A 25,560-nucleotide genomic window follows, 5' to 3' on the forward strand; every position below is an offset into this window, starting at 1 on the left:
AGCAAGATAATGCCTCCTTTAAAAATTTTCTGGTTAAATTTAACTTTAAGGAGAAATATAGCAAAGTTAATTATTAAATAAATCATCAGGAAGAAAAATAGGGTAAGAACCAAGAAATTATATTAAGCTGCTAGGTACCTTACATCTGTGATGATTTTTAAAAAAAAAATCCCATGGTTAGTACCTGGGTAGCTCAGTTGGTTGAGCCTCTGCCTTCCGCTCAGGTCATGATCCCAGGGTTCTGGGATCGAGTCCCGCATCGGGCTCCCTGCTCAACGGGGAGCCTGCTTCTCCCTCTCTCTCTGCCCCTCCCCCTGCTTGTGCTCTCTCTCTCTCTCAAATAAATAAATAAATAAATTCTTAAAAAAAATATCCCATGGGATGCTTTTGAAATGTTCTGTATTAACATGGTCTAGGTGTTAGGAAATCATTAAGCGATCCAGTTTTCTTTAATTTACCTTAAGAAACTGATAGAATATGACTATATATTTCTGAAATCATTTTCTTTTATTTTTTATTAATTTCAGGTATACAATATAATGATTCAACAATTCTGTATGTTAGTACTCATTGTGTTAAGTGTACTGTTGATCCCCTTTTTCTGTTTTACCCACCCTCCCATTCACCATCCCTCTGGCAACCACCCAGTTGTTCTTTGTATTTAAGAGTGTTTTTTTCTTTGTTACTTTTTTCTTTTGTTCATTTGTTTTGTTTCTTAAATTCCACATAAGAGTATATTTTTTTAAAAAGTTTGATTTATGAAAGACTGAGAAGATTTCCTGTTTCAAGAGTGGAGATCTATACATATATATCTAAATCTAGATAGCATCAGCTCCAGCTTCTTTCAGTTACTTCAATATAGATGTAAAATTGTTGTATGAATCCATTAAATAAAATTTGTATTGTACACTATGTTACTACCTCTTAAAGTTTATTTTTATTAGTACATCTGCTACAATATTATAAAAATAATCTATAACTTTGTTTTATACAGTTTTTCTGACATTGAATATGTAAAAAAATCATAAAATTAAATTTTAATGATTTACAGTTGACATACAATAAAATAAAAAATAATGCCATTTCAGTGATATAAAAGGGAAAATCCAAAATTGGGAAAAACACAGGCAGTGTTTACTTTCACTGCTTCTCAAGTCTGTATTCAGGGCTCTTTACCTATACTCTGCTCACTGCTGTTGTCCTCTCCTCCTTGGGCTCTGTATCAGACACTGACCTGGGTCCCGAGCAGCTCACAGGAATGAAGGGAGAAGGCAGCATGGTCAGCTGGTCTCTTTAACAAGCACAAGCTATAACACTGGTATTCATATCAATCTGCAAACACTTCCCTCTTCGCTTAAGCAAAGCATTACGTCACCCCTTCTTTCTTCCATGCATGTACATTTCCTGTCCTGCACTCCGTGGTGTTGGTGGATGGAGAGCAAACAGAATAAGAAGACACGATCTAGGGGCCTGGCTTCTCTCTAAGCCTTCCATGTAATCATTGGCAGTACATTCAGATCTTATAAACTGTTTTGAAAAGAAGGAACAGCAGTTAATCTTAAATGCCTCTGTTTGCTCTAAGGAAATATGTAGAAGAAAAAGAAGATACAAATTTGAACTTCTTGGGAGAGTTTTTTTTTTTTAAACAAGGAATACAAATTATCCAGTGTCACTTTTACCCATTTTTCTAAATTCTACGAAGTTCTAAAATAAGCAAAAATGAATATTATAAAATGTTGAGTTTGTTATAGCATTTAACTTCAGAGAGGTTAGATTGATGATTTAGTAGAGTTACACTTTATGTGCCTATATATAATTTACACTAATAAACATAATACATCTGTGCCATTTTATAAGATTTAAGTAAGTCTGTGTGCATAGTGAACAAAGCTTTAGGTGATATTGGAGACCTGGGTTTTAGTCCCAAAATTTGGGAAGGCTTCCTGAATATATTGTGTTTGCTGTCCTAGACATTTTGCATATAATTTAATTCTTTACACTAGTCCAGTGAAAGTGGTATCACTCTCATCTTACAGATGATCAAATGGAGGTCCCAAAAGATTAGTAACTTTCCTAGTGGCACAGAGCAATAAGTTAGAGTCAGGCTTTGAACCCGGCTTTGGTGGTCTTAGTGTTATAATTAAAATTATAAGATATATAAAAGCATAGAATGGTGGTTATTCTAATAACTTGGCTGTCCCTATTTAAACCAGAGATTTTTCCTTACTACCTGTTCCTTTTCTAGTTTGCAACTGGTGAAGAAGTATAACATTGTAACTAGCACACACAACATCAGGATCCAGTGTAATATACAAACTACTAAGTTATATTATATAAATATTTTCTAGTTGAAACTACTACAGGAAGTGGAAGTTTTGTCTTTTATTTTTATTATGAACAAACTTACTTTGAAGTCTTAGTTCTGCATTTATAAATAAGTTATTCAACTTATATATATTCAAATTACATTTAAGTAATAGTTTGTGGAATCAGTATGTAATAAACTGCTTTAAGCAAATAGTTTATATAGGCCAATTCTCAATATTATACCATAATGGAGAGTAGCATTGGGATAGATAATCCCACAAATAATATTGGCATGTAAAATGATACGTTGTTGATGTCTAGTGGTATGTTCTTAAGTGGTTAGGCATAGCCAGGCGTGTTGCAGGTCTGATTACTCAGTAAGACTGAGAACCTGGGAGAATGAAAGCATAATAGGGTGAGAATTGCCTTTTATGCTGGTAGGTAGATCCTGGCATGCTGGTGGGGCCCCTTCCTGAGCCAGTGGTGAAACAGGCAGTGAGCACAGGGCAGTGGGCTTCTCTCTCCCTGACAGATTTTACCATCAGGGCTGCTGCATTGACCACCGAGCCTCATGCGTAACCTTGTCGGGAGCTGGGGTTGTATCCTGGTGCATATCCTTTGTACTGCTTGATTGCTGCTTTGGTAGTAAACTAAAATGAGAGCAACCTTAAAATAAGTCCTAGCTGTCATTTTCACCAGTTTTTGAACCCAGCTTTTTATCTGGCCTAGTTCATTTAAAAAGCCAAACCTATAAAAAGAAAAAAACAAAGTAAAATGGTGCCTTCCAGGGGATAAGGGGTAGGGGGAGGATAAGATGAATAGTATTTAAGGGTACAAATGTGTAACGTGTAATAAATAAGCCAAAGAGATCTAATGCACAGTGTAAGGAATATAGACAATAATATTATACTGTAATGATATAATTTATTGATTGCTTCAATCGTAATCATATTACAATATATAAAGGTATTAAAGTATCAAGGTATACACCTTAAATTTACAGAGTGCCACACATCAAATTTATCAAATTAAAAAAAAAAGATTTTTCTGCCCAGCTCCACTGCTTTAGCTAATACTGTAGCTGGTACCTACAGTGAGAGAAAGCAGCAGTAGGATCTTGTTGAGACTTTAGCTGTGATTAAAACTTTTGCTTAGCAGTAGGGTTCAAGTATCTGATTCACACACTATTTGATAATTTAAAAACTGGGAAGATATTTGTTATTTACTCTGTATCATGGACCTAAGTCATATAACTTAGTCCTTATCTTGGTTTTTCCACTTAAAAGATGTATGTGCTTGGGTAAGTCACTTGTACTAAGCTAAACGTTTATTTGTCTATTAAAAAAAAAAAAAACAAGCTTACCCTATCACATAGGCTATTGAGAAGACCAAATTAGGTTATATGTTTAAAAGAACCACACACTTTATAAATCAGATGAACTTGTGTAAATGTGAAAATGGTGGTACAGATTTACTCAGCATGATCCTACACAAATATTTCCACCTCTGGGAAGTATTCTTATAGATCTTCCTAAATAGGAGTATCTTTCCCATCGTGTGCTAAGGGAGATTTAGGCTGAATTATCTCTTTCACCCTTTTGATTTATTTCTGGTGAAAGGAATGTTCATTCCTAACTTGCGAACTCCCTAATTGGAAGGACCATGTTTGACTGTATACTTCTTCACGGCTAGTACATAGAACAGTGTCTGGTGTTCACTATAATGAATATATGTAGTAGGTATTCAGTAAACTTCTGTTGAATGAATGAGTAATAGCTAGCTCTTATCAGTTCATTTTTTTCATTATTAAACATGTATTAAGCAGATGGATGGTTAGATCTGAACTTGAAAAACTTGTAAGAAAATATTTGAACTGTATCTATTCAGAATTCTTAGCCCTGAAAAATAGTGAAATATAGTTCAACTTGTTTTGTTCATTTATTTCATGAGATCCCTTTCATTTTTTAGATGTTTAGGCTTGAGATGAAAAATTGTTTCATCAGAGAAATAACAAATGTCTTCTTATAACTCAACCAAAAAAAAATCACTAAATAAGCTATTTGCAGAGTTAGTAGTATACATTTGTTGAATTTCAGTGGATACAAAGCAGTAAACATATGCCTGTAAAGAACAAGATAGTATTGTGATAAAGAGAGACAAAGTGGACTGGTGTGCAGTAAGCCCAGATGTATACTAAGAATGTCAGCTTGTGCTTAGTCGGAGAGGGGTCCATGTTGGGCAACCTTTTTGAGAAGAAATGACCCTTGAGCCAAGACTTGGGCCTTGTTTACTACATGATCCCAGAGTAACTAGTGAAATGGGTTGGTAAATAGGGTAACTTTCTTTTTAATGAATTTGGTGGATCTTTTAGGTTGTATAGACAACATTTTAGGCAAAAGATGGGAACTTAGAGCAGACAGGAAAGAAACTTCTTGAACTAGGATCTTCTGCCATTCATGACGAAGAGGTAATTATAATAGATATATAATGATAGGAAGGACTTTGTTTCAGTCCGATTGGTCCTTTTCTTCTCTGTTCACAAGATTCTTATTATGTATGATAAGCATTGATTACAAGCATTTCTTCCATCATACATGATGATGTATTTTCATGAGAGGAGGGCTGTAAAAATTTAACTCATTAAATAGACTTTTAAATACTTAAAAGGAAACCTTTTATTTCGAAATGATTTTAGACTTAAAGAAAAGTAGAATAAAAAATACATTCCCCTACCAGATGCATAATTTTTTTTTTCCTGAACCATTTGGAAATAAGTGGAAGATACAGTTCTTTGCTTCTAAAGGGGCATATATCTGCAGCCTACTCTTAAATACTTGTGTTATGAGCTGAATTGTGTCTCCCCCAAATTCATGTGTTGAAGTCCTATCCCCAGTAGCTCATAATGTGACTGTATTTGGAGAAAGGGTCTTTCAAGAGGTAATTAAGGTTACATGAGGTCATCAGGGTGGGCCCTAATCCAGTATGACTTGTATCCCTATAAGAAGAGGAGATTAGGGGTGCCTGGCTGGTTCAGTCAGTTAAGAATCTGCCTTTGGCTGAGGTCGTGATCCCAGGGTCCTGGGATTGAGCCCCATGTTGGGCTCCCTGCTGAGCGGGGAGCCTGCTTCTCCCTCTCCCTCTGCCTGCTGCTTCCCCTGCTTGTACACTCTCTCTGTGTCAAAAATAAATAAAAATCTTAAAAAAAAAAGAAGAGGAGATTAGGACACAGATACACAGAGGGAAGGGCACGTGAAGGCGGGAAGAATACGGCCAGTTTCAAGCCAAGAAGAGAGGCTTTAGAAGAAACTAACTCTGCTGCCACCTTGATTTCAGACTTCTAGCCTCCAGAATTATGTACAAAAATAAATTTCTGTTGTTTAAACCACCTAGTCTATGGGATGTTGTTATGGCAGACATAATCAACTAATACAACTTGTAGAGGATGGCATAACAATAACTTTTTAACACATGGCATAAAAAGTGTCTTTAAGAGCAGTCCTGTGCATTTACTAAAACAGTCCGCATTAGTGTTAGAAGTTTGAGCCTGTTTACTTTTTCTTTGTTTGTAAAAAATATATATATATAAATCTGGAATGGGTGTGAGATGGGGCATGATAGTAGCTCAGTAAGAATGTCATTCTGTTGCTTAGCAGCAGACAAGAAAACCAAGTGTGTTTTTTAAAAGTTGGAGTTATAAATGGAACACCTGCATCCAGTTTTGATTGCCTCACTTCAAGAATGATAGAGCATAAATTGAAAGAATCTGAAGAAGTGAAAAAACTGATTATAGGTATTGTGGGGGACTAGTATATGACAGTAATCCGCAAGTATGGTTCAGCAGCTGTTTACTTGGCCTACCAGGGCAGAGACGACAGTTTCAAGGACCCCGCTGCCTTCATCTTCATCAACTAGAAGACAACAAAAGTAGTCGATCTTTACTTCTGTTGGATATCAGCACTCTCCTCATATTTTTTTTTTTCCTGTGCCAGGTTATTTGGCAAAGAGGAGATATATAAGTAAAAATGCATACCACCCTGTGCCTCAGCTGTCCCACAAAGGATACATAAACTGTCTTTTGAAAACAGTATGATTTGATTTAATGCCATGAATTTGCTTTCTGAAACAGAGATAATGGTGATCTCACTGCATTCTTATTTGAGTTAAAGAACACATTATTTTATGCTGGTGAGTAGAAGCAGGGATGGCCTTTCCTTTGATGGAGTCAGTGCAGCTAACAGACTCAAATGAAAGGGATGGCCACTCACTTAACAGAGCCAGAGTGGATAACCGAGAACAAGAGGAGAAACTGATATAGGAAAAACCTACGTTGGTCACCTACATTGACTAATGCAGGCGGTCATTGGCTAACTGCCATTTAAATGCAGTCCACTTCAGACAGATTAATTTGTCTAGATAACATATAAAACGAAAAGATATTAATAGTTACTTTGTTCTTAAACAGAATTTTTAAAAATATTTTATTTATTTGAGAGAGAGAGAGAGAGCATGAGCGGGGGTGAGGGGCAGAGGAAGAGGGACAGGCAAAGTCCCCACTGAGCAGGGAGCCCGACGCAGGGCTCAATCCCAGGACCTCGAGATCACGACCCAAGCCAAAGACAGATGCTTAACCGACTGAGCCACCCAGGCACCCCTGTTCTTAAACAGAATTAAGAGTTAGGAATTTTAATAACTTTTAATATATTTAACTTACTATCATATACTAAAAGTTAACAACTTTTAAAGTCTTTCCTATATGTCTCCAGGCAAGGATATATCTATACTTCTTTTTATCCTAATAGGCTTTAAAGAAGTTCCAGTGGGAATATGAGGCTTCTGATGGGGTTGAGTGTATGTGGCTGTAGTTCGTTCAGGGTCAAGGTTCATTTAGGGCCAAGAAGCCTGACTTGTCAGTGCAGTGAGGTGGGATGTGGGGTCAGCGTCATCTCTTGGGGATCAGACTCATTATCATCCCCAGTAAGTCAGGTGTAAGCAACCTACCTGGCAAGGACGTCATTCGTTAGAGGTAGCTGATTAGCACATTATCTCACTGTTGGCATATCACAGGGGAAACCAAATTATAGTTATTAGACTTATTTGGTGAGTTTAGAGTGAGAACACTGAGAGTTAGTTATGTGACTTAAATGATTAAAGGCATCAGCACAGAACAGGTGGACACTTTCATCTTAACAGGAAAGAAGACAGATAAAGTCTTTGGACTAATGTGTTCTCTTTAAACAAACAGTGTCAACCAACATATGCCTCAGGCTCTTCTTATGTGCTTCTTTGACAGTCCAACACTTACCCCTCTGACTGAAACATTCTTTTTTTATGTAGTCAGTAAGGCTATTGTCAAGTCCACCTGGTGTGGGAGCTGGCATGACTTTGTGACTGCAGATCTCTGCCATCATCCATGATGGGTTGATATGGAAATTGGTCAGTTTAGTCATCAGTGAGCAAAGCTCACTGTAGTCAACTGATTATAGAAGAGATCCACTACAGTGGTAAAAATAGCTTCTGAATGAGGCTCGAGGGCAGGGTCAATGTGTGTGATTTAGTCTAAGATTTTGTTCTGTCACACACTTGCACTTTGGGAATTTAACAAATTATTGGAACCATATTCTGATATTCAGTTGTGATTATCAGATTATATAACCTATACCATATTGTATATCTAAACTGTATAAAAGATAACACTTTGTAGTAGATGGTTCATAGCAAATCTCTGTAAAGTAATTGAATTTAAATATTCTAGAATGATGATTGTTTCTACATATAGTTAGTTGCAAGTGCTTTAAACAGTTCTCAAAATACTTTTATTTTTTTAAGATTTTATTTATTTATTTGTCAGAGAGAGAGAGAGCACAAGCAGGGTGAGCGGCAGGCAGAGGGAGAAGTAGACTCCTCACTGAGCAAGGAGCATGATGTGGGACTTGATCCCAGGACCCTGGGATCATGACCCGAGCTGATGGCAGACGCTCGACTGAGCCACCCAGGCATCCCACAAAATACTTCTTTTATTCTATATTCCCCTTCCTCAATTTTATTGAGATTGGAGCACTGGGGCAAAAAAAAATTTAAATTAGAGAAAGAGTGATTCATACATATATGTGTATTTTTTTTTAAGTAATCTTCATGCCCAGTGTGGGACTCGAACTCATTACCCAGAGATCAAGAGTCACATGTTCTACCAGCTGAACCAGCCAGATGCCCCCATACATATAGGTGTATTTTAAATTCTGCTGATTGATTGTGTTCTTGGGATTTCTTTGGTGGTGTTTGTTATGCAAATTTATGAATTTTCACATTGTGAATATACTTTTGTAAAATCCCATCTCTTTAGTTATAGATATTATTCTGATGTATTTGAAATATAATGATCAGTGAAAGTACATTTGTTTGTGATCAGGTGAGGTCCCTAGTCTGTATTTTAGCTAATATATGTCTGTAATATATAAACTTATAATGTTCCTTTAGAATGTTTTCTAGGAATCATTTTTTAGAGTAGAGAATACTGATTTGGAATCCTACCTTCCTCTATTAAGAATGTTGTATTTAAGGGTTGCATTCTTTATTAAATTTAAGCAACAACTAATTTTAACTGACCAACTAAGGTCATAAACTAGCTATAACAACTATAAACCTGTATTAATATAAAAAGTGATCACAGTACTGCACACATTGATTAAACAATGTCTTACTGTATTATAAAATGTACATGGTGTGCATAAATATAATTCTTTTAAGCCATAAATCTGGACTGTCTAAAATTTATATGTGAGTATAATAAACAGCAGTTATCATCTTATTATTTTTGCTTAGCACTTGAGAAGTCTGGCGGATGGAAGGTTATGTAGTTCATGGGTAACATTTCTTAAAAAAACTGTGAATGAAAATTTGAATTTCCTTCTTTTACCTCTTAATAAATTTCCTTATAACAAGGAGAGGCATTAATAATTCTCTGTAACGGATAGTTACCCATTGGATTTTGAAGCTGTTGAACAGGGTTAGTAGGCAGATTTTAGGTGGGATGCAAAAGGATCCTTTCTTTAGGAGCATATATTGTACTACCAGATGCCAGCATTCACCTAGGAGATGTTTTGATAATTCTGTAGGAGAAATTAACATGGATCTAGTCACTCCTTAGTGAATTCCTTTCCATGGTGATTTAAATAAGGTTGGACCTTTGTTTAAAAATTACAAACTCAATTGAAAATGAATCTGCTGTCTTGCATTATTAAAGCTGATAACTATTTAACTTGTATTTTAACTTTATAGAGCTACTCTTGCTTCTATTGAATTTTACAGAACTAACCAGCAGAATTTGTGGACTTGGGGACCTAATAGATATCTTAAATCTTAAATAAGAGATTCATATAATTTTTCACTTTTTATTTCTGAATTCCTTTTGCATAGCATATTTGATAATGTAGGTTTAATCCATCCATTTGTGTGTTCTAGACATGTAGAATTGCCACAAGAACTCATTATGGTAGAATTGTTCTCTTAAGTAGGGGTGGGCAAACTTTTTTCGTGAAGGCCCAGATAGTAAATATGTTAGGTCTTGTAGGCCATATGATCTCTGTCACAGTGTAAAAACAGCCATAGACAATACATAAATGATTGGGTGTGCCTTTGTTCCAATAAAACTTTATTTACAAAAGCAGGCAGTAGGCTGGATTTGGCCTGTGGGCAATAGTTTGTCAACTCCTGCTCTAGATCATTGAGTCTGTGGTTCCCCACCAAATCAGGCCCTTTTATATCTGGAAACAAAGAGTTCATTTCTCTTTAGTTTCTCCTCTTTGCTTCAGCATCACTAGCAGTACTTTAACTCTGAATACTAACAGCATAGAGAAAGAATATCCTGAAGATATTCTAGGAGGAAATTGGTTAATTGGACTTAGATTGCAAACTATTGTTGTCTTCTCTAAACCTGGGTACTCCCACAGTCTCTGGCTTCTCATGAGCTCTGGAGAAAGTCATGAAACTGTAAACTTGTACCTATTCACCTCAGTGCTACCTGTCAGCCCTTGCGTTTATCTCTATTTGACTCCTAGTTGCATTCCTCACAGCATCTCTCCCAAGGTCATCCTTGTTTCCCGTAGCCATCACTTCCATTCCCTTGTATGGCGGTCTCAGCATTTCATCTCCCATCTCTTATTTAGCGAAGTTGTGTGATATCATTTGACATGAATCTCTTTTATTCTGTGTTCCTTCTTTAAGGCGGGAATGAAAATAATAGTTCTCTTTACTATTAAATGAATTTTTAATTCCCAGTTTAATGTGCAGCCTATGTAAGTTATTGTAAAATATTTCCATGAATAAGTACAGTATGCCATGAATTCCTCTTCTGTGGCTTGAAATTCCTCCAGAATGCATCTACCCTTACATAAAATGTTTTCTAGATATATAATTATGAGAATTTTAATTCAAAAGTATGTTGTGTCTCAAAGTTACAATCTTTAAGCTGGACAGTAAGCAATAGATACGGCTCCTCTGAGGAGCAGTCCAGACAGGTTAATATGGTGCTCTTCGCAATAAATTTTTTGCCTTACTCTTAATTTTAATTAGAAGAACTGATTTAACAGGAATTCATCTCAGACTTTATCAAGAGAATCTTATTGTCCCAACATGGGAGTAGTCAGAGCTAAGTGACCATGTTAGATGGCTGTCCAAGCCACCCCAGGGATTGGATGGAAATCTTAGAGAAAGGAGGGATTTGGATCTGGGAACATATACTAAAAAGTATCTAGTGACCTGGCATCGGCTGGACCTTGTGATCAGAACTGAGCCAAGCCTCTCCTGATTCTGCAGTATCCCCAGGACCACTGCAGAGCAGGCCCACTGCACTTTCAGTAGAAGTCCTGATTCTGGATGGGGGCAGTCAGCAAGACCATTAGCCAGGGAAGAATAAAAGGAGTGAGGTCAGGGAATGGGAGTTCAAAGAAGAAAATGAAAGCACCTTTTAAAATGGAACAAGAAATTATGGAACACACACTGAAACAGCAAGAACAAGTAGTTGTGGAAAAGAACTAGTTGAAATCTAGGAAATAAACAATAGTTATTGTAATAAGAGTTGATTACATTCTATATTGGACACAAAGATAGAATTACAAAATTAGAAGAAGAGGTCTGAGGAATGCACTTAACTTGTAAAAGGTTTGAATGCCAGGCACCACTGCATGTAGTTCGTATGTATAAAATACACACACACACACACACACACACACACACACACACCTCAGTTAATCCTCATAGTAATCCTGTTCATTGATTTAATAAATATATATTGTGTCTACTCTATATGCCAGTCATTATGTTATTTATTTGTTATTGTACATAGATTACCCCCAAACTGAGTGACTTAAAATAGCTGACATTCGGGGCACCTGGGTGGCTCAGTCGTTGGGCGTCTGCCTTCGGCTCAGGTCATGATTCCAGGTCCTGGGATCGAGCCCCGCATTGGGCTCCCTGCTCAGCGGGAAGCCTGCTTCATCCCTCTCCCACTCCCCCTGCTTGTGTTCCCTCTCTGGCTGCGTCTCTCTCTGTCAAATAAATAAATAAAATCTTTAAAAAAAAAAAAAATAGCTGACATTCATGATGTCGCACAGCTTTTGTAGGTCGGGAATCTGGGAGCTGTTTGGCTGGAGAGTTTTGGCCCAGGGTCTCTAACAAGGTTGCAGTCAATCTTAGAGCTTGACTGCAGCTGGAGGACTAGCTTCTAAACTTATACACATGGCCATCAGCAGACTTCCTTGTTATTTGTTGGCCAGAGTCCTCTTGCTCTCTACATGGGCTTCTCCGTAGGCTTTCTGAGTGTCCTTATGACATGGCAGCTGGCTTTTCCTGAGTGAGCAGCAGGAGAGGGTGGAACCAAGAGGAGCCATTGCCCTTTTATAACTATATTAGAATTCTCTAAAGAAACAGAAATAAGAGGGTGTGTGTGTGTTTGTGTGTGTGTAGCTTTATTCTAAGGAGCTGGCTCACATAATTATGGAGGCTGGCAAGTCAGAAGGCCTACAGGGTGAGTCAGCAAGCTAGAGACCCAGGAGAGCCAGTGGTGTAGTTAAGTCCAAGTCCAATGGCCTGAAAACCAGGAGAGCCAATGTTTCCAGTCTGAAGGCTGGCAAACTTGAGACCCAGGAAGAGTTGATGTTTCAGTGTCGGTCTGAAGTCAGGAATAAGCTGATGCCCCAGGTTGAAGGCCATCAAGCAGGAAGAATTCTCTTAACTGGGGCACCTGGGTGGCTCAGTCATTAAGCATCTGCCTTCGGCTCAGGTCATGATCCCGGGGTCCTGGGATCGACCCCTGCATCGGGCTGTCTGCTCGGCGGGAAGCCTGCTTCTCCCTCTCCCATTCCCCCTGCCTGTGTTCCCTCTCTCGCTGTCTCTCTCTGTCAAATAAATAAATAAAATCTTTAAAAAAAAAAAAAAGAATTTTCTTAACTTGGAGGAGAGTCAGCCTTTTGTTCTATTTAGATCTTTGATGGATAGGCCCATCCACATTACAGAGTTAACTGCTTTCGGTCTACTGATTTGAATATTAATCTCATCCAAAACCGTCCTCTCAGAAACACCCAGAATAATGTTTAACCAAATATCTAGATACCTTGTGGCCCAGTCAAGTTGATTAATGTAAATTAACCATCACAATAACCTAACATACCATCACTTCTGCTATGTTCTTTTTGTTGGAAGTAAGTCACTAAGTCCAGCCCCCTCTTAAAGGAGAGGAACTAAGCTCCATCTCTGGAAGGAAGAAGTATAGAATAGTTTGTGGACGTATTTTTTAAACTACTGTAGGCACTGGTCTTGGGAGACTCCAATGTTCATTAGTAGGTGTTCCAGAAGAAAAAAAAAAAGGAACATGGCAGAGAAGCAATATTTGAAGAGAAAATTGTTAACAGTCTTCATCTTTCGTAATGAAAGATGCAAGTCTTTGAATCAGATGTTCACTCAGGAAACCAAACAGAGTAAGTGAAAATAAATCTTTAGGTACATTGTGATGGAATTGCAGAATATGAGATAAAGGAATAAGAGCTACTGGAGAGAAAAGACATATTACCTACAGAGGAAGACAATTAGACTGACGGTAGACTTCTTATCAAAATAATAGAGGCTAATAGGTAATGGAGTAACCCTTTCAAAGTGATGAAAGAAAGTAACTGTCATCCTAAAATTTTAAGCCTGGCTAAATTTTCATTCAAGATTGAAGGAAAATATAAAGACTAAGTATGGTATTTAACTTTCTGTGACTCACATTCCTTATCTATAAGTTCCTTATCTATAAATAAATGGGAATAGGAGCGTCTGGGTGGCTCAGTCAGTTAAGCATCTGACTTTGGCTCTGGTCATGATCTCAGGGTCCTGGGATCAAACCCCAAGTTGGACTCCCTGCTCAGCGGGGAATCTGCTTGTCCCTCTTCCTCTGCCCCTTCCCCCGCTCGTGCTTGCTCTCTCTCTCTCTCTTTCTCTCAAATAAATAAAATCTTTATAAATAAATAAATAAATGGAAATAATAATATCTACCTTATAGGTTATTATCTGCTGTGTTTACTGATATATCCCAAGTGTCTATACAGTGCCTAACACAGAGTAGACATTCAATAAATATTTATTAAATGAGTAAATGAGTGTGTAGGGTTGTTGTGAGGACTAAACATAAACAATAGGGTTGTCGTGCGGATTAAATATATAATTTATAGCAGTACCTGCCATGTTAATAACTACTCTATAAATGTGTGTTGTTGTTAAGATTTTACCACTCACACTCACTAAAAGAACTATTAAAAGTATTCTTCAACAAGAAGAAAAATTCAGTGAGAAGGTATCAGATAAAGTCAGCAGTTATGACACAGAAATTGATAAAATGCCAATAAATTAAATACAGTTAACCCTTGAAGAACTTGGGTCGACTTATGAGCTGATGTTTTTCAATAAATACAGTTCTATGTGTTTTTCGATAAATATAGTACTGTATTTTTCAATAAATATAGTACTCTACATGCATTTTCTCTTCCTTGTGATTTTCTTAATAACATTTTCCTATATCTAGCTTGCTTTATTATAAAAATACAGTATATAATACAGCATACAAAATGTGTGTTTATCTGACTAAGTTTTTGGTAAGGCTTCCAGGTAACTGTAGGCTAATAATAGTGAAGACTTGAGGGAGTCAAAAATTATACTCATGGGTTTACTGTGTAGAAGTCAGCACCCCTAACTCTGATATTCTTTAAGGATCAACTATAATGACCACGGGGGAAGAAAGAAAGAAAAACTAATCTTTCTGTATTACTTTTAAAAAGGTAAACTAAAATCTTTAAGGTGATTCAAAAATTCATATGAAAGAGCAAAGGACCAGGAACAGTTAAGAATTTTGAAGAATGAGGAAAAGGTGTTTGCCTTACCACCTTTATAGACTTATTACAGGGTATAGTAATTAAGACTGAAGTGTTGATGCCGGGAGAGGCAAATAGACAAGAGGAACATGTTGCTAGTGACAGGTGCTCAATGGTTGTTGGTATCGTTGTCAGCAGAGAGAATCCTTTGACATTAAAGTCACCAGCTCGATCCTGATTTGGGGTGACTATTGGCAGCTCCAGCAGGCGGCAGCTGATCAGTGACTGTCAGAGCTGCCGCTGTTCTTTAGAGTGTCACCAGCCCTCTCTGGGTTTTGGCTTTTTTTTTTTTTTTTCTTTTCTTTTCTTTCTTTCTTTTTTTTTTTTTTTTTTTAGGGAGAGGCTGTTTAGCTTTTCTTATTGTCCAGTCTTAACCAGATTTTCAAATTGCATACCTTTGGAAGATGGGCTGAGAGGTCACAGGGAACAAAGGTATCGGTAGGGCATGCAAAACTGAATACCAAGAGGCGACTCACATGGAAACTAGTAATGATTACCTTGACTTCAAGCCAATCAATGGTGGGAGCACCTGGGGACTCATTAAATGGCATTTGTGGTGTCTGTAACCTGGGTTTTGAGCTCTGTTTCAGGAAAAGCAGTGACAGCCTCTAATGTCTAATTGACCTCTTCTCTTTCTTTCACTTTCCGTATTTGCTGCCAATGCGGTCCCCGATGGCAGCAAACAGCGCTGCTCAGCATTTTGAACTTCTGTTCAGAGCTTCAGCACCTGAGTTTGGGCAGTTGTGTAATGGTAAGTATTTGAGAATTCTTTCTGCTCCATCACTTGTTCTCTTTTTCTTCCCGTGGGGGAATGTTATCCTGGCCCGCCCACTCCACACTCACCCGCAGCTCTTCAGATTTATGGTGAACTACTGTGTCCCCCGCTTTCAAACATTTTTCTCAAACTGGAGAGTATGTCTTTGAAACATCGACATTATTTATCTATGAGAGCAAGGAAAGAAGTGTGCGTGGTAAAAAGAGTTTGGTTCTGCCTCAAGCCAGATGTTATTTCAGACAAGCTATTTACCTCTCTGGATTTCTTTACAAAATAAGAGATCAGTCATACCCACATGCCAGTAGTGCTGTCAGTTTGTCACAAAGCTAACTGTAGTTTTTAAGTTGTGAAATTATTTCCGGTATTTTAAGTCAGCATTTTCAAGTTGACCCATGGAATGTTAGTCCTAAAAGATATTCAATTAAGGAAGGATGTGTACTGGGGGACAGTGACGTAGGGATTCCTGGTCAAAAATTAGGAAATGATGCTACTCTGTCTTCCTCCTGGAGTTTTCAGTGATATGTCCTGCAGCAGAGACATTGTGCCTTTATGTAAGCCAGTGTTTTCCAGCTTTACCTGACTACCAAACCCATGGTTCCATAGTACTTCTATTAATACAGGATTCTGTAGAAAACGCTACTTAAGCATGACTTTTCTTTTTTTTTTTTTTTTAATTTTATTATGTTATGTTAGTCACCATACAATACATCATTAGTTTTCGATGTGGTGATCCACGATCCATTGTTTTCGTATAACACCCAGTGCTCCATGCAGTACGTGCCCTCCTTAATCCCCATTACCGGGCTAACCAATCCCCTGTCCCCTCTAAAACCCTGTTTGTCTCTCAGAGTCCATAGTCTCTCATGGTTCATCTCTCCCTCCGATTTCCCCACCCTTCATTTTTCCCTTCCTTCTCCTAATGTCCTCCATGCTATTCCTTATGTTCCACAAATAAGTGAAACCATATGATAATTGACTTTCTCTGCTTGACTTATTTCACTAAGCATAATCTCCTCCAGTCCCATCCATGTTGATGTAAAAGTTGGGTATTCATCCTTTCTGATGGCTGAGTAATATTCCATTGTATATATGGACCACATCTTCTTTATCCATTCGTCTGTTGAAGGGCATCTTGGCTCTTCTTAAGCATTTAGATAAATAGGCTATTTTTATCTATTTATTTGTTTTATTTTTTAGAGATTTATTTATTTGTTTGAGAGAGAGAGGGAGAGAGCCAGCAATGCTGGGAAAGGCAGAGGGAGAGGGAAAAACAACTTTAGCAGACTCCATGCTTAGCATGGAGCCTGACATGGGGCTTGATCCCACGACCCTGAGATCACGACCTGAGGTGAAACCAAGAGTCGGACGCTTAACCGACTGCACCACCTAGGCACCCCAGTAGGCTATTTTTAAATTAAAGTATGTAGTTATCAGTAAAATATGGTTGCTATTGGTATTTGTTTGCCAGGAAGTTAAGTTTTAAGGACTTGACATTGAAGTTCAAAAATACTAATATTGCTGATCCTGTTACGAACGTTGTGGCCGGAACGTTCAGCACCTGTCATAGAAATACTGCTCACATTTCACAGCAGATTCAGGGTTCACCGGAACAGTAACACAGACAGGTCTTTGTTGACACTTTAATACCATGTTTATTTCAGTTGCTTTTCTGTCAGTTGACCAGAGGGCAGGATGATTCATTTGATTTTAGTTTTGACTATCAGAATAATAGCAATCAGAATCATGGGTTTGCGAAAGTTTTTAAAATTACTTCTTTGTAAAAAAGTTAATTGGCTGCACTAATTTTCAAAGCTACAGGTTTGTATAGTTGGGGTACACTCACTTAAGTAGTTATATTCCCCCCAAATCTGTTTCTCATGGTCTCCTGCATGATTCTCCCACACACAGTTCCTGAAGACCAGAACCTTAGAAATCATCATGACTACATCTAAGCCATGAGGCCTTAGTTCTGACTCAAAATATAGCCCCAAATCTGTCCATTTCTCCAGTTCCACTGCTGCAAACTTAATCCAAGCCTTTGTCTCTCTACACCAAGCTCATGCAGGCCTCTTCGCTGGGCTTCCTCTCTCCATTCTTACCCGCCATAGACCATCCTCCAGACAGAAACCAGAGAGGTTTTTGTTTTAATGTAGATCATATTTGTTTCAAACCCTCCATTGATTTCATGGCCTGATGGCCTGGCCCCTGCATAACTCTCTGCCCTTACCGCCTCTCTCCTTACACCCCTTGAGTCTCCTCACTCCCCTTGGGCCATACCCAGTCCTATTTCTGTTCCTTGAATGCACCAGGTACATTCCTGGAAATCACCACTCCCTTCCTCCCTCCCTCCTTCCCCCCACTTCCACCACACCTGACACTCTGAGCACCTGACAGGCTGATCACCTTGTTTTATTATTTTCACACCACTTATCACTCTCTAAATTTATTTTGCTCATTTGTCTGTATGTCTTTTCCAAAAATGTGAACAAAGTCTTTGTGTTTTGGTTCACTGTTGTTCCTAGCCTCTGGAGTGGTGCTGGCACATAGTAGTTGAAAATATGAAGAAACAAATGAACAAAAGGAAGTAATGATTGGAAGTATTAGCTATTTTGTTTCCTTTTGACTTCTGGTGATCATTTTGGCACCTGATTATAAAACCAATGAAACTCTTAAAAGAAAGCTGTCCAAAGAAACGTTATGAAAGCATATAAAGCCCATGAACTGAAATGTTTAATCCTTGTCTGGTGGGGGATTATCCTGTGATCAGGAAGTAAACTGTGGACACCGCAGTAACCGGCACTAACATATCATGATCTAAGTTATTTTCGTGTTGTATATTCAGTCCCCAAGTGCCTCATTTCACTCCAAACCAGGATCATTATTAGTACTCTCAGCATATTCACATACTATTTTAGAGCCTGGTGAAGTGCACATCTTTGTCAGGGAGATCTTCTATACCCACCAAAGTTGATGAATTATATATAAAATAGAAGAAACTAGGCCCCGTCAACAAGTAGCAGAGCAAGGCCAAAATGGAAGGCATACGAGAACAACACAGAATCCTCACATTCTTTATGAGAGACTGAAGATTTCATATGCTTTGGGATTTAATTCATGAGGTCCTCTGTCTGGAGTTCTGTTAAATGGATTTTTAAGTAAGCGATTATTCTTGCTGTTTTATGAAACAGTGGCAGATCCGTAAGACAAGTGGGTAGATCTGCATTAACAAGAATGTGGGTCTGTTTACGTGGAAGCAAACAATAGGAGATAATTAAGAATGTTTTAACTTAAATAAAAGGAATGTTTTAACTTGCTCTACACAGTTTGTATTTCTGAGTGTAATACGTAAGAGACTGGAATGATTTGATTTCCAGATTGAAGACTATGATGTGATAGCCAGCATGATAGGAGCCAAGTGTAAAAAACTCCGCACTCTGGATCTGTGGAGATGCAAGAATATTACTGAGAATGGGATTGCAGAACTGGCTTCTGGCTGCCCGCTTCTGGAGGAACTCGACCTTGGCTGGTGCCCTACACTGCAGAGTGGTACCGGGTGTTTCGCCAGACTGGCACGCCAGCTCCCCAACTTGCAAAAACTCTTCCTCACAGCTAACAGGTCTGTGTGTGACACGGACATTGAAGAACTGGCATGTAATTGTACCAGGTTACGGCAACTGGACATACTAGGTAAGGGCACAGTATATAAATTTGTTTTAAAGCCTTGACATGGAAGCGAATCTCAGACTTGTTGCAAGGAAAAAAAAAACACTTCTTGGATACAATAAAATTTTGTCCTGATAAGACTGCTTGGTTTGAGGAAGTGCAAGATAGGCCAATTGATACAGAGAATAATAAGGAAAATAACAGAATTTTGTAGTTGAACCTATCAGAAAGCTCTCATAAATAAGCACTAATTCTTGGTCTAGTAAGAAGAGTGAGAATTTATATGAGCTATGTTCTCCATTTTTATTAAAGACAGAGAAGAAATCCATTTGTATAATGAATGATACACACACACACACACACATATATATATATATATACATAAAGCTCTTCGATGTTAAACTCGTGATTAAGGAATTGCCAAGTCTTCATCCCTGATAATTCTAGATTTTAGGAATAGTTCTACCCCAAGGCAGATCTCTTGAAAATCCTTCCCAGTTCTGGGATTCCTTGTGTCCACATTGCCGTCCATCAGCTGGGAGCCCTGTGAGGTATTGCTGGCAACCCCAGAATTATAACTGCCCATATGGTTGGTACTTTGTGAACTCACATAGCACTTGGACTGTGTTCTCTGGTAATCTATGAGTGTTAGTAGGTTAGCTCATAAAGTGCTAATTATATCCTTTCCTGTTAATTAAACATTCAACAACAGGAAAGCCTGAAGATTTTCAGCATCTGAGTTTGTGGTTTCCTGGAAAATGCACAGTCCAGATTTATGATACATTTGTGGTTGTTGCTTATATGGTTGCATGTTACTTGTTCAAGCTACTTTTAAGCAGAACTTCTTACCTAAAAATTGAGGGAGAAATTCTTGCCTGTTGCATATATATTTTGGGCTAGCTACTTCAGCTGTGTTGTATTTTTCTTCATTCTTCATAGCTCAGGGAATTGGATATCATTGTCTTTCATAGAAGGGGGACTGGAGCCCAGCAATTAGCATATGGCAGAACGTGGTTCAATGCCAGGTTTGGGGCCCCAGCATAGTGAGTACTGTCTTTCCATCCCATCACAACTGCTTTTCTTATTTCTTTTCCTTCCTACCCACCTTCCACCTTGAATTAGTCTAGACCTCTTATAAGAGAAGTATTTGGGGCAGTTCAAGAAAATGAGAGAATGAGGAAAGGTGGCCAGGGCCTTTAAAACTGGATCACTAATTGCACGAGGCTTCGCTTCAGAGGATTGGTGGTATTGTTGGTTAATACCTGTATTACAACTCTCCCCCTCAAAACCTTATACAGTAGAGATGAAGAGTAGCCAGCATCTGAAAGAGATGCTACAGAACCGCAAACATAGTCGGTAACACTGATCTAAAACAAAAGCACAATTGTGGTGAACAGTGGGGTTGGTGGTCAGGTGGCCTAACTTTGGCCAAGAAATGCATGAATTACTTGACAGAGACATAAAAGGAAAATAGGTAAGAAGTATAATGGCTTCCCAATCTGGATGAAATGGAGGCCTTCCTGGAAACCTATAAGCTGCCAAGACTGAAACAGGAAGAAATGGACAACCTGAATAGGCCAATAACCAGTAACGAGATTGAAGCAGTGATCAAAAACCTCCCAAAAAACAAGAGTCCAGGGCCTGATGGATTCCCTGGGGAATTCTACCAAACATTCAAAGAAGAAATAACACCTATTCTACTGAAGCTGTTTCAAAAAATAGAAACAGAAGGAAAACTTCCAACTCATTCTATGAGGCCAGCATTACCTTAATCCCCAAACCAGGCCAAGACCCCATCAAAAAGGAGAATTTCAGACCGATATCCCTGATGAATATGGATTCCAAAATCTTCAACAAAATCCTAGCTAATAGGATCCAACAATACGTTAAAAGGATCATCCACCACGACCAAGTGGGATTTATCCCCGGGATGCAAAGGTGGTTCAACATTCGCAAATCAATCAATGTGATAGATCACATTAATAAGAGGAGGGAGAACCATATGGTCCTCTCAATTGATGCAGAAAAAGCATTTGACAAAATACAACATCCTTTCCTGATTAAAACTCTCCAGAGTATAGGGATAGAGGGAACATTCCTCAAGCTCATAAAATCCATCTATGAAAAACCCACAGCGAATATCATCCTCAATGGGGAAAAGCTGAGAGCATTTCCCTTAAGATCAGGAACACGTCAAGGATGCCCACTCTCACCACTGTTGTTCAACATAGTACTAGAAGTCCTAGCAACAGCAATCAGACAACAAAAAGAAATAAAAGGTATTCAAATTGGCAAAGAAGAAGTCAAACTCTCACTTTTCACAGATGACATGATACTTTATGTGGAAAACCCAAAAGACTCCACCCCCAAATTACTAGAACTCATCCAGCAATTCAGTAATGTGGCAGGATACAAAATCAATGCACAGAAATCAGTTGTTTTCTTATACACTAACAACGCAACTGTAGAAAGAGAAATTAGAGAAACGATTCCATTTACAATAGCACCAAAAACCGTAAGATACCTCGGAATAAACCTAACCAAAGAGGTAAAAGATCTATACTCTAGGAACTACAGAACACTCATGAAAGAAATTGAAGAAGACACAAAAAGATGGAAAAATATTCCATGCTCATGGATCGGAAGAATAAACATTGTTAAAATGTCTATGCTACCCAGAGCAATCTATACCTTCAATGTCATCCTGATCAAAATTCCAATGACATTTTTCAAAGTGCTAGAACAAACAATCCTAAAATTTATATGGAATCAGAAAAGACCCCGAATCGCCAAGGAAATGTTGAAAAAGGAAAACAAAGCTGGGGGCATCACGTTGCCCGATTTCAAGCTATATTACAAAGCTGTGATCACCAAGACAGCATGGTACTGGCACAAAAACAGACATACAGACCAATGGAACAGAATAGAGAACCCAGATATGGACCCTCAACTCTGGTCAAATAATCTTTGACAAAGCAGGAAAACCATGCAATGGAAAAAAGACAGTCTCTTCAATAAATGGTGCTGGGAAAATTGGACAGCCACATGCAGAAGAATGAAACTCGACCATTCTCTAACACCATTCACAAAGATAAACTCAAAGTGGATGAAAGACCTCAATGTGAGACAGGAATCCATCAAAATCCTAGAGGAGAACATAGGCAGTAACCTCTTTGACATCGCCCACAGCAACTTCTTTCAAGATACATCTCCAAAAGCTAGTGAAACAAAAGCAAAAATGAACTTGTGGGACTTCATCAAGATAAAAAGCTTCTACACAGCAAAGGAAACAGTCAACAAAACAAAGAGGCAACCCACAGAATGGGAGAAGATATTTGCAAATGACACTACAGATAAAGGGCTGGTATCCAAGATCTATAAAGAACTTCTCAAACTCAACACCCAAAAAACAAATAATCAAGTCAAAAAGTGGGCAGAAGATATGAAAAGACACTTCTCTGAAGAAGACATACTAATGGCTAACAGACACATGAAAAAATGTTCATCATCATTAGCCGTCAGGGAAATCCAAATCAAAACCACACTGAGATACCACCTTACACCAGTTAGAATGGCAAAAATGGACGGGGAAAGAAACAACAAATGTTGGAGAGGTTGTGGAGAAAGGGGAACCCTCTTACACTGTTGGTGGGAATGCAAGTTGATACAGCCACTTTGGAAAACAGTGTGGAGGTTCCTCAAAAATTTAAAAATAGAGCTACCCTATGACCTAGCAATTGCACTCCTGGGTGTTTACCCCAAAGACACAGATGTAGTGAAAAGAAGGGCCATCTGCACCCCAATGTTCATAGCAGCAATGTCCGCAATGGCCAAACTGTGGAAAGAGCCGAGGTGCCCTTCAACAGATGAATAGATAAAGAAGATGTGGTCCATATATACAATGGAATATTACTCAGCCATCAGAAAAGATGAATACCAGGGCGCCTGGGTGGCTCAGTTGGTTAAGCGACTGCCTTCGGCTCAGGTCATGATCCTGGAGTCCCTGGATTGAGTCCCGCATCGGGCTCCCTGCTCGGCAGGGAGTCTGCTTCTCCCTCTGACCCTCCCCCCTCTCATGTGCTCTCTCTCATTCTCTCTCTCTCAAATAAATAAATAAAAAATCTTTAAAAAAAAAAAAGAAAAGAAAAGAAAAGATGAATACCCAACTTTTACATCAACATGGGTGGGACTGCAGGAGATTATGCTAAGTGAAATAAGCAGAGAAAGTCAATTATCATATGGTTTCACTTATTTGTGGAACATAAGGAATAACATGGAGGACATTAGGAGAAGGAAGGGAAAAATGGGGGAAGGGGAATTGGAGGGAGAGATGAACCATGAGAGACTATGGACTCTGAGAAACAAACAGGGTTTTTAGGGGAGGGGGGAGGGGGGATTGGTTAGCCCGGTGATGGGTATTAAGGAGGGCACGTACTGCATGGAGCACTGGGTGTTATATGAAAACAATGGATTGTGGATCACCACATCAAAAACCAATGATGTATTGTATGGTGACTAACATAATAAAATTTAGAAAAAAAAAAAGTATAATGGCTTCTTTTTGAAGACATTTGTAACTTTCCTAAACATAAGAGCAAGGATATATGGATAGCTCCAGTCCAAGATGGCAACATAGGAAGACCCTGAACTTACCTCCATGGAACACAGCAGTTCATACCTATTTATGGAACAGTTCGTCCTGAAGAACTGAGGGTTGACTGAACAGCTTCTGCAAGGCCAGAGATAGAACAGCAAGAACAACTGAAGCACAGTAACAGAAGGAACCCCCCGACCCCGACAGTGCCAACAGCAGTGGGGAGGGGGAGTACTGAGGGACGGGAACAGGTCTCTCTGTCCTTGGACAGAGAAAGCCTCAGTGTAGAAGAGCAACTAGCATATAAAAGAGACAACACTGGAACCCCATCAAACTGCACTGGAGCTGAGGGCTTACTCTCTGGGTCAGAGGGACTGGAGAACAACACGGTTTATGTTCCCACCCCACCTTAAAAGCCTACACCCCAGCAGAATCTGGACAGCAGCGATTCTGGTCATCACAGTGAACTGGCGACCTCAGTGAGACCAGGGTCCACAAGCCCACACCTTGGGGACGGTGGTGCTGGGGCATAGAAAATAAGCTGTGTTTTTTTTTTTTCTTTTTTTTGTCTTGTTTGTTTCTGTTTTTGTTTTCATTTTTATGTTTTTTTCTTTTCTCATTTATTTTTATTATTATTATTATTATTATTATTTTCTTTCTCTAGAAAGCCGTGATCTAAAAGAACAACTAGTATATAAAAGAGTTGGTGCTAGAACTCCACCAAACAGTGGGGGGGGCGCTGCTAGGATGCTCTCAGAGTGGGCGGGGCTGATGGACATGGTCTGCTCTCCCCCTCCACCTTGAAAGCACAGACTGCTGCACAGTCTGGGCACCCTAACTGGCCTGGTGCCTCAGTGAGCCCTGGGCCCTTAGCCCACACCAGCCCCAGCTGTCCTACCAAGGTGGTCACAAAGTGGTGCACACCAGGACACCCCTGGTTAGTTCTCACTACAGCCCCAGCCTTCACACCAGGGTGACACAGGTGCAAAACACTCCAAAACATGCCAGGCCCACACCGCTTTGGCTTCAGATGACTTCTAGGACACCACCAGTGCAGAGTGCTTCAGACCACCCTGGCTGACTTCTGCTTCAGATCCAGCCACCCTGCCAGGGTGCTTCCTGTGTGGAGCACCCTGGGTACCCTAGGCCCATGCCTGCATTGATTTCAGCCCAGGACACCCCCTTTGTGGAGCACCCCGGAACACTTCTACCCTTGCCAGCCTCAGCTCCAACCACCCAGCCAGGGCACCTGCTCCATGGAACACCATGGGACAACCCAACTTGCACCCAATTCCGTTTCAGCTGTCCTGCCAGAGCATGTTTTGTGTGGAGAGCCCAGGGACCACATTTTAGTTTTAGTTGTCCTGCTAAGATGCCCCCTATATGGAATGCCACAGGACCTCCCAGCCTATAATCCATCTCAACTACAGCCACCATTCAGGGCACCCTCTGTGTGAAGAATCCAGGAACACCCCTAGTTTATATCCATTTCTGCCTCAGGTGTCCTTCCAAGGTGCCCTCTATGTGTGGAGCCCCACGTCCCCCTGGCTTGCACCCACTTTAGTTTCAGCTATCCTGCTAGGGTACCCTCTGTGCAGAGAGCTCAGGGACCTCCTGGCCTGCACACCGCATCAGTTTCAGCCACTTAGCCAGGGCACCCCCTGCATAGAGCACTCTGGGACACCCTGGCTTGCACCCATTTCAGCTTTAGCTGTCCTGCTAGGGGGCCCTCAGTGCATAGAACCTTTGGGCACCCTGGCCTGCATCCACTTCAGTTTTAGCTATCCTGACAGGGCACTCACTATGTGGAAAGTACCAGGACC

General features: G+C 39.4%; 1 protein-coding gene across 4 annotated transcripts in view; it reads left to right on the forward strand.

Moving 5' to 3' along the window:
• Positions 1-25,560, forward strand: part of FBXL4 (F-box and leucine rich repeat protein 4) — a 123,054-nt gene that overhangs the window by 89,105 nt on the left and 8,389 nt on the right. For all 4 annotated transcript variants that reach the window (XM_078054963.1, XM_078054962.1, XM_078054961.1 and 1 more), the window contains 2 exons: positions 15,385-15,456; positions 18,855-19,167. In XM_078054963.1, the coding sequence (XP_077911089.1) occupies positions 15,385-15,456; positions 18,855-19,167 (385 nt within the window). The remainder of the gene's footprint in view (positions 1-15,384; positions 15,457-18,854; positions 19,168-25,560) is intronic.

The sequence above is a fragment of the Halichoerus grypus genome, chromosome 9 (genome assembly GCF_964656455.1).
Source record: "Halichoerus grypus chromosome 9, mHalGry1.hap1.1, whole genome shotgun sequence".
Classification (NCBI taxonomy): Eukaryota; Metazoa; Chordata; class Mammalia; order Carnivora; family Phocidae; genus Halichoerus; species Halichoerus grypus.